This window comes from Phyllobates terribilis, unplaced genomic scaffold, assembly GCF_046119375.1.
Source record: "Phyllobates terribilis strain yellow unplaced genomic scaffold, ASM4611937v1 Scaffold_5__5_contigs__length_657084704, whole genome shotgun sequence".
In the NCBI taxonomy this organism is placed as follows: Eukaryota; Metazoa; Chordata; class Amphibia; order Anura; family Dendrobatidae; genus Phyllobates; species Phyllobates terribilis.
In genome coordinates this window covers 82,525,765-82,536,211 of record NW_027362765.1, presented here as the reverse complement: position 1 = coordinate 82,536,211, position 10,447 = coordinate 82,525,765, and the positions used below count along the sequence as shown (strand labels likewise).

Here is a 10,447-nt window from a genome sequence, read left to right as displayed (position 1 = left end):
AAAGTCTGGCACCTAGAATCTGCCGAATTAATCAAGGTGGGTAAGAATATTATACAAGGCCTTACGTTCAGTTGGAGCTTCACATCATTTAGTAAAAAATATATATTAGGGCTTTTGGTAGAAAAAGCATGATCCACGTATACTGCTTGTGTTTCGTTTTCAAGATCCCTACTTTCTGTCAGAGACCTTAAAAATGGCGAGGGATTTTTCTACACAGATAACTGGAGAGCTCATCTTATACAGAGATGAAACAGAAAATCTGCCTGAAGGGCTCTATTCCTCCACCACAGTATTAATGTTTGTTCTACATTTCCTGATGTTTTCCTCTTTTCCATTGGTTAGACATTACCTGGCCACCAGGGAGCTATAAAATGCCTGGCGTTTGATCAGTGGCACTTGGTATCAGGGAGTTCAGATGGATACGTCATTGCCTGGAGCATGATTGGAACTTTTCAGAAACGGCTGATGATCTTCAGGCATCCAAAGTAAGTCAACAATACAGAGTACTGCTGCACAGGCTCCGCGCTCAGGGCCTCCGCAGGGCGGGCTCCGCGCCCGGGGCCTCCGCAGGGCGAGCTCCGCGCCCGGGGCCTCCGCAGGGGCGGGCTCCGCGCCCGGGGGGGGCCTCCGCAGGGGCGGGCTCCGCGCCCGGGGCCTCCGCAGGGGCGGGCTCCGCGCCCGGGGCCTCCGCAGGGGCGGGCTCCGCGCCCGGGGCCTCCGCAGGGGCGGGCTCCGCGCCCGGGGCCTCCGCAGGGGCGGGCTCCGCGCCCGGGGCCTCCGCAGAACCCCAAGAAAAAACTGGAGAAAAAAGGATCTAATGAATAAAAGATGGCAAATTTTATTGCAAACCTATTAAAAGTCCAAAATAATTATACCTACAAGAAATCCAGATGTATGTATACAAGCAGCCGGGTAAATCATACCTACACACGTGGTCAAAATTGTTGGTACTTCTCGTTTAATGAAAGAAAAACCCACAATGGTCACAGGAATAACTTGAATCTGACAAAAGTAATAATAAATTAAAAATCTATGAAAATGAACAAATGAAAGTCAGTCATTGCTTTTCACCCCTGCTTCCACAGAATTTTTAAAAACATTAAACTGATGAAATAGGCCTGGACAGAAATGATGGTTCTTCTTAACTTAATATTTTGTTGAACAACCTTCTGAGGCAATCACTGCAATCAAACGATTCCTGTAACTGTCAATGAGACTTCTGCACCTCTCGACAGGTATTTTGGCCCACTCCTCATGAGCAAACTGCTCCAGTTGTCTCATGTTTGAAGGTTGCCTTTTCCAGATGGCATGTTTCAGCTCTTTCCAAAGATGCTCAATAGGATTTAGGTCAGGGCTCATAGAAGGCCACTTCAGAATAGTCCAATGTTTTCCTCTTAGCCATTCTTGGGTGTTTTTAGCTGTGTGTTTTGGGTCATTATCCTGTTGCAAGACCCATCACCTGCAACTGAGACCAAGCTTTCTGACACTGGGCAGCACATTTCTCTCTAGAATCCCTTGATAGTCTTAAGATTTCATTGTACCCTGCACAGATTCAAGACACCCTGTGCCAGATGTAGCAAAGCAGCCCCAGAACATAACAGAGCCTCCTCCATGTTTCACAGTAGGGACAGTGTTCTTTTCTTGATATGCTTCATTTTTCTGTCTGTGAACATAGAGCTGATGTGCAACACAACTTGATTAAACATGTCCCTTTTGTCATATTATTTTCAGGGGTACCATCATTTCTGTCCAGGCCTATTTCATGAGTTTAATTTTTTTTTAAATTTTGTGGAAGCAGGGTTGAAAAGCAATGACTGACTTTCATTTTCATAGATTTTTAATTATTACGTCAGATTCAAGTTATTTCTGTGACCATTGTGGGTTTTTCTTTCATTAAACGAGGGGTACCAACAATTTTGACCATGTGTGCATTTATATACAGAAATTAGAATGAGTTAATATTTACAATTCAAAGAGCAGAAATGGCCTATAATGGCAATTTATCATATGAAAAGATAGTAAAAAGAAAAGAAAAAAAAAACCTTATTAAGGGGGTTTTCCCACGAACAAAAGTTCATTTTAAAAATTGGTTGTGTCTGACCATGGTCTGATCATACCACATCTCCTGGGCAGGGGAGGAAGCAAAACAGTGTACAGATATTACAGCAGTGGATCACACAGGATTCATTTTGTGAGGTAAAATATTGTTTAAAAACATGCAGCGAAATATTAAACCTCACAAAATGAATCCTCAGCGATCCCCTGCTGTAATGTCTGTATTGTCTTTTACTTCCTCTCCTGCCCAGGAGCTGTGGTATGTTCCTTACACGGTGAGACACAGACAATTTTAAAATGAACTTTTGTTCGTGGTTAAACCCCTTTAGATGTATAAAAATGGGGCTATGGGTTGCCTTGTACACAATGTAAATATTATCAGTACCTATAATGAGATGCAAGAAATGACATAGTTGAACTGTACTATTATAAAAATAAATACTTGCGATTAACATAGTTATTAACATAGCAATGTCTATCTTGATATACAGTCTGTACATAGGGATCTGACACACAAGCTACATGTGCAAGGCTCTAACACAGAGACTGGGTTCTGCAGTACAAGCTCCAAGCTTAGACGCGAAGGCTCCGCGCACAGGACTCTACAAAGAATGCTCTGCACACAGCCTCAATGCACAGGGCTTTCTTTTGCATAAGCTCTTATTATGTATGATGATAAATATACCGACAGGTGGAAGTTTTAATGTAGACTCTTGACTCCATATTCCTGCAGGGAGGTGATGTGTCTGGAGCTGCTCTATCTCAGAGTTATTACAGGATGCGCTGATGGTAAAATCCGAGTATTCAATTTCCTCAATGGGGACTGCCTCCGAGTGATGAGAGCCAATAGCAGAGCAGACCCTGTGGTCGCACTGTGCATTCGTGACAACAGGTAACAACTATATAATACTGCAGTACAAGGCTAACTTTGCAATGGTTATGGAAAATTTGGGACATACTCGATTCTTCCCACTGAAAACACAAACATTTATTTCTATGGTGCGGGGCCCAGAGGAATAGCTACTGACAGCTTCCCACATGATGATATCTCACATGTATTTTCAACACGTTCATATACTCAAACCTGTTTCCCTGAACTCTAGAATTGTGATCAACGTGCTGACCAGCATCATGATCTTCCAGTTTGAGGACGTCTCATGGGATTACTCACAAGCATCAGAACGAGTTGATGTCCTCAAAGACAAACAGCGGTTCCAAGAAGCTCCCATCCGTGTGAGGCCGTACAGCTATGTGCGGGCCCAAAGAATGAAACGCGTTGGGTCCAGCAATAGAAAAATTTACCAACAGGAAGATGATGATGATGGTCGGGAGACAAAGAGCCAGCTGTCCCATCATTCATGTAGTCTGTCTGCAAAAAGCATGAAGAGAGCACATGGTAACATGACATAGCAATTCTTTCTAAACATATTAATGGCAAATGCAACACATATAATACGCCTACACCACGACCGACCATCTCCACTGTCCAGGAGACATTACATAACCTCCTTAAATGCAAATTAATAAGTAAATAATGAATATGTAAATGATTCTAATGATAATCATCAATGTTATTGCAGATTTACATATGGAGTCCTTAAAACCAGCCACCTGGTCAGAATTACAGAATTACCGCAGAAGTTTTGCATATATCGATCTCCAACCAGAATTCTACAAGAAACCTCCATCTGTACGTAAACCTCGTACCGGGGGAGAAAAAAACCCAGAGCTGTGTAGTAGAGCAAGTCCTGCCCCTGCAATGAAGACAAAGGATGAATCTGGTACCGCAAGCTTATCCAGTATATAGCAGTTATATTCTTGTACATAGGGGCAGTATTATAGTAGTTATATTCTTGTACATAGAGGCAGTATTATAGTAGTTATATTCTTGTACATAGGAGCAGTATTATAGTAGTTATATTCTTGCACATAGGGGCAGTATTATAGTAGCTATATTCTTGTACATAGGGGGCAGTATTATAGTAGTTATATTCTTGTACATAGAAGCAGTATTATAGTAGCTATATTCTTTTATATAGGGGCAGTATTATAGTAGTTATATTGTATATAGGAGCAGTATTATAGTAGTTATATTCTTGTACATAGGGGCAGTATTATAGTAGTTATATTCTTGTACATAGGGGCAGTATTATAGTAGTTATATTCTTGTACATAGAGGCAGTATTATAGTAGTTATATTCTTGTACATAGGAGCAGTATTATAGTAGTTATATTCTTGTACATAGGAGCAGTATTATAGTAGGTATATTCTTGCACATAGGGGCAGTATTATAGTAGCTATATTCTTGTACATAGGGGCAGTATTATAGTAGCTATATTCTTGTACATAGGGGGCAGTACTATAGTAGTTATATTCTTGTACATAGAAGCAGTATTATAGTAGCTATATTCTTTTATATAGGGGCAGTATTATAGTAGTTATATTGTATATAGGAGCAGTATTATAGTAGTTATATTCTTGTACATAGGGGGCAGTATTATAGTAGTTATATTCTTGTACATAGGGAGCAGTATTATAGTAGTTATATTCTTGTACATAGGGAGCAGTATTATAGTAGCTATATTCTTTTATATAGGAGCAGTATTATAGTAGTTATATTCTTGTAGATAGGAGCAGTATTATAGTAGTTATATTCTTGTACATAGAGGCAGTATTATAGTAGTTATATTCTTGTACATAGGGAGCAGTATTATAGTAGTTATATTCTTGCACATAGGGGCAGTATTATAGTAGCTATATTCTTGTACATAGGGGCAGTATTATAGTAGCTATATTCTTGTACATAGGGGGCAGTATTATAGTAGTTATATTCTTGTACATAGGAGCAGTATTATAATAGTTATATTCTTGTACATAGAAGCAGTATTATAGTAGCTATATTCTTGTACATAGGGGCAGTATTATAGTAGTTATATTCTTGTATATAGGAGCAGTATTATAGTAGTTATATTCTTGTACATAGGGGGCAGTATTATAGTAGTTATATTCTTGTATATAGGAGAAGTATTATAGTAGTTATATTCTTGTACATAGGGAGCAGTATTATATATTAGTTATATTGATGTAAATAGGGAACAATATTATAGTAGTTATATTTTTGTACATAGAGGGCAGTATTATAGTAGTTATATTCTTGTACATGGGAGGCAGCATTATAGTAGTTATATTCTTGTACATAGGGGCAGTATTATAGTAGTTATATTCTTGTACATGGGAGGCAGTATTATAGTAGTTATATTCATGTACATGGGAGGCAGTATTATAGTAGTTATATTCATGTACATTGGAGGCAGTATTATAGTAGTTATATTCATGTACATTGGAGGCAGTATTATAGTAGTTATATTCTTGTACATAGGGAGCTGTATTATAGTAGTTATATTCATGTACATTGGAGGCAGTATTATAGTAGTTATATTCTTGTACATAGGGAGCTGTATTATAGTAGTTATATTCATGTACATTGGAGGCAGTATTATAGTAGTTATATTCATGTACATTGGAGGCAGTATTATAGTAGTTATATTCATGTACATGGGAGGCAGTATTGTAGTAGTTATATTTCCTTGACTCTGCCCTGTCCTTCAAACCCCACATCCAAGCTCTCAACGCCTCCAGCTCAAAAATATTTCCAGAATCCGTCCTTTCCTCAACCCTCAATCTACTAAACTGCTTGTGCATGCACTCATCATCTCCCGCCTCGAATACTGCAACATCTTCCTCTGTGGCCTACCTGCTAACACTCTCGCACCCCTCCAGTCCATCCTCAACTCTGCTGCACGACTTGTTCATCTCTCGCCTCACTACTCCTCTGCTACCCCCTTTTGCAAATCCCTTCACGGTCTTCCATTTCCCCAGCGTATCCAGTTCAAACTACTAACACTGACCTACAAAGCCATCCATAACCTCTCTCCTCCGTACATCTCTGAACTAATCTCCCGATATATTCCCTCACATAACCTCCGGTTCTCCCAAGACCTCCTTCTCTCCTCCACACTTATTTGTTCCTCACGCAATCGCCTCCAAGATTTCTCCAGAATATCCCCCGTCCTATGGAATTCTGTGCCTCAACACGTCCGATTATCCACCACATCCGGATCCTTCAGACGGAACCTGAAAACCCATCTCTTCAAACAAGCTTACAGCCTGCCATGACATTGCTTTCTGCCACCCCCAACACCGGAGCTACTGCAACCCCTCAACCTACTGTCTCCTCTCCTCTCCCATTCCTGTAGAATGTTTGTTTACTGTTAAGTGATATCTGTATTTGGTATGTAACCCCTTATGTACAGCGCCATGGAATCAATGGAGCTATATAAAGAATAATTTTTATTATATTAGTATTATAGTAGTCATATTGTTGTACATAGAGGCAGTATTATAGTAGCTATATTCTTTGATACAGGGGCAGTATTATAGTAGTTATATTTTTGTACATAGAGGGCAGTATTATAGTAGTTATACTCTTGTACATAGGGAGCAGTATTATGGTAGTTATATTCTTGTACATAGGGAGCAGTATTATAGTAGTTATATTCTTGTACATAGGGAGCAGTATTATAGTAGTTATATTCTTGTACATAGGAGACAGTATTATAGTAGTTATATTCTTGTACATAGGGGCAGTATTATAGTAGTTATATTTTTGTACATAGAGGGCAGTATTATAGTAGTTATATTCTTATACAACAGAGAACACTGTGATTCTATTACAACAGCTGCACGCAGGAGACTTGGGACATCGCTGGAATCAGGATTTCTGTCTATACCTCATGCTGCTGTCTGATTGCAAAGAAAAACCTGCTGACAGATTCCTTTAAACACTAGAAAGCACATTATTGACACCATGTTTTAGTGACAAGTGGATATAAAAATACAGTACAGACCAAAAGTTTGGACACACCTCATTTAAAGATTTTTCTGAATTTTCATGACTATGAAAATTGTACATTCACACTGAAGGCATCCAAACTATGACTTAACACATGTGGAATTATATACTTAACAAAAAAGTGTGAAACAACTGAAAATAGGTCTTATATTCTAGGTTCTTCAAAGTAGCCACCTTTTGCTTTGATGACTGCTTTGCACACTCTTGCCATTCTCTTGATGAGCTTCAAGAGGTAGTCACCGGAAATGGTTTTCACTTCACAGGTGTGCCCTGTCAGGTTTAATAAGTGGGATTTCTTGCCTTATAAATGGGGTTGGGACCATCAGTTGTGTTGTGCAGAAGTCTGGTGGATACACAGCTGATAGTCCTACTGAATAGACTGTTAGAATTTGTATTATGGCAAGAAAAAAGCAGCTAAGTAAAGAAAAACGAGTGGCCATCATTTCTTTAAGAAATGAAGGTCAGTCAGTGCAAAACATTGGGAAAACTTTGAAAGTGTCCCCAAGTGCAGTTGCAAAAACCATCAAGCGCTACAAAGAAACTGGCTCACATGAGGACCGCCCCAGGAAAGGAAGACCAAGAGTCACCTCTGCTTCTGAGGATAAGTTTATCCGAGTCACCAGACTCAGAAATCGCAGGTTAACAGCAGCTCAGATTAGAGACCAGGTCAATGCCACACAGAGTTCTAGGAGCAGACACATCTCTTCAACAACTGTTAAGAGGAGACTTTGTGCAGCAGGCCTTCATGGTAAAATAGCTGCTAGGAAACCACTGCTAAGGACAGGCAACAAGCAGAAGAGACAAGTTTGGGCTAAAGAACACAAGGAATGGACATTAGACCAGTGGAAATCTGTGCTTTGGTCTGATGAGTCCAAATTTGAGATCTTTGGTTCCAACCACCATGTCTTTGTGCGACGCAGAAAAGGTGAACGGATGGACTCTACATGCCTGGTTCCCACTGTGAAGCATGGAGGAGGAGGTGTGATGGTGTGGGGGTGCTTTGCTGGTGACACTGTTGGGGATTTATTCAAAATTGAAGGCATACTGAACCAGCATGGCTACCACAGCATCTTGCAGCGGCATGCTATTCCATCCGGTTTGCGTTTAGTTGGACCATCATTTATTTTTCAACAGGAAAATGACCCCAAACACACCTCCAGGCTGTGTAAGGGCTATTGGACCAAGAAGGAGAGTGATGGGGTGCTACGCCAGATGACCTGGCCTCCACAGTCACCAGACCTGAACCCAATCGACATGGTTTGGGGTGAGCTGGACTGCAGAGTGAAGGCAAAAGGGCCAACAAGTGCTAAGCATCTCTGGGAACTCCTTCAAGATTGTTGGAAGACCATTTCTGGTGACTACCTCTTGAAGCTCATCAAGAGAATGCTAAGAGTATGCAAAGCAGTCATCAAAGCAAAAGGTGGCTACTTTGAAGAACCTAGAATATAAGACATATTTTCAGTTGTTTCACACTTTTTTGTTAAGTATATAATTCGACATGTGTTTATTCATAGTTTTGATGCCTTCAGTGTGAATGTACAATTTTCATAGTCATGAAATTACAGAAAAATCTTTAAATGAGGTGTGTCCAAACTTTTGGTCTGTACTGTATATACATAATGTGTAGCTCAATAGTAAAATGTATATGCTAATAACTATATTTTTATTGTAGATGATGAATCAGGTTATGGATCTCCAGGGCGTAAATCTGCTCTTTCCATAAGCGAGAGTGCAGCACTGCAACGTATGAAGCAACGTGGACCCCACACTCCCATGAGCCCCAATCAAATCCTCCTAAAAGTCAGTACTATCCAGAATTTACAGAAGACGGATATGATTAGTTTAAATATGGAGCACAACTCCAGGATCCGTGACGAGTGGGGAATTACACCATCTGGTAATGAACAGAAGACATTGATCTCGCCTTCCCTCCAAGCAGAAAGCCTGAGTAATGACCCCCTAACTCTTCTACGGCATTTAAAATCCTCTGCTGTTCCTACAGACATGAGGACGGTACTAACAACCTTTCACACAAGAAAAGTGGGGCTAAAGATGAACGAGTCCTTGCACGGTCCAGAGATTCACTCCACCATACCTAGCCCTACTATTCTTCGTCCACGGACGAGTTGTGATTACAGAAAGAAAGGAAAGCAGCAAGATGGGGTCCTTAGAAGATCAATGTCGGCGTTTGAGGTTGGTGCAAAGAAAATTGGTCTGTACACAAGTTGTGAGTCTGTTCAGCCCATACGGATGATCATGGGACAAAAATTTAAAATAAACGTCCCCAAAAGAAAAGTGCCAGACCAAGTCGTGAACGTCGACCCGTACAGAGAACGCAGCTGCTTCAAACTCCTAACCGTGAAGCAGCTGAAAGAACTCCAAAAGGAAAAGACGTCACAGCAGAAAGAAGCAGATGCACATGCCCAGGCCGCGAAGAGCAAGGAGAGCAAGAAAGCATGGCTGGAGAAGATACAAGGCAAAAATATAGATCACTTCACCAAAGTTGGAAAGATTGCTGCTCCGGAATTTGGGGTGGATGTATTTTTATAATCATTGATAATAAAAGCAAATTCACTGTGTGTTATACTTATCTAAATAAATTATAACATTTCTTCGGTGAGGCTTTCTAAAAATGTAATAATCTGGTACAGATACAGTGTAATCCCTTGGGGGTATATGTTGGGAACCCCTTAGGTTACGATCCCATATGCGGGATAAATGCACACCGGGACATATTCTACAATAAAATTTTCAGCAGTAATTACAGATTTTCCACACATTTCATCCTTTGAATTGCAAAGAGTGAAACGCATTGTGACATCCATAGTGCGAGTCGATGTGATGATTCTAAGCCATTTTGATTTCAATGGGAAAAGACAGAACATTTATCACAAAAAAAAAACTGACACGAGTATGAGCCCCAAGGGTGCGATTCATTTATGCCTCGTGTCCTGCCACACAGGATCCGCTGTATGTACAGGGAGATTGTATGACGTTTGTGTTATAACTTATTCAATAAATGGTCACTTTAAATCATATTAAACACTATATATACGGTGGTCTCTGGAGACTTTACATCATTTATTTTTATAAAATGTTGTTAGTTTTAACTGATTTAAAATGCAAATTTAATGAATAAATTGCAATAAAATATTTTTACAGTATTTGTTACAATAAAATAACTTATCCAGAGTTACATCCTGTATTATACTCCAGAGCTGCACTCACTATTCTGTTGGTGGAGTCACTGTGTACATACATTACATTACTGATCCTGTACGGATCCTGAGTTACATCCTGTATTATACCCCAGAGCTGCACTCACTATTCTGCTGGTGCAGTCACTGTGTACATACATTACATTACTTATCCTGTGTTACATCATGTATTATACCCCAGAGCTGCACTCAATATTCTGCTGGTGGAGTCACTGTGTACAAACATTACATTACTTATCTAGTACTGATCCTGAGTTACAT

General features: G+C 40.1%; 1 protein-coding gene across 2 annotated transcripts in view; it reads left to right on the top strand.

Moving 5' to 3' along the window:
- The window catches only part of FBXW10B (F-box and WD repeat domain containing 10B), a 24,740-nt gene extending 14,711 nt beyond the window's left edge, over window positions 1–10,029 (top strand). Inside the window, exons 8-13 of one of the 2 annotated variants that reach the window (XM_073682433.1) lie at window positions 1–36; window positions 343–485; window positions 2,789–2,947; window positions 3,159–3,451; window positions 3,636–3,836; window positions 8,641–10,029. The exon at window positions 1–36 is cut by the window's left edge and continues 113 nt beyond it. In XM_073682433.1, coding sequence (XP_073538534.1) covers window positions 1–36; window positions 343–485; window positions 2,789–2,947; window positions 3,159–3,451; window positions 3,636–3,836; window positions 8,641–9,518 — 1,710 coding nt within the window. In that variant the 3' untranslated portion in view covers window positions 9,519–10,029. The remainder of the gene's footprint in view (window positions 37–342; window positions 486–2,788; window positions 2,948–3,158; window positions 3,452–3,635; window positions 3,837–8,640) is intronic. The other variant, XM_073682434.1, reaches the window with a different exon arrangement.
- The last annotated feature ends 418 nt before the right edge of the window (window positions 10,030–10,447 follow it).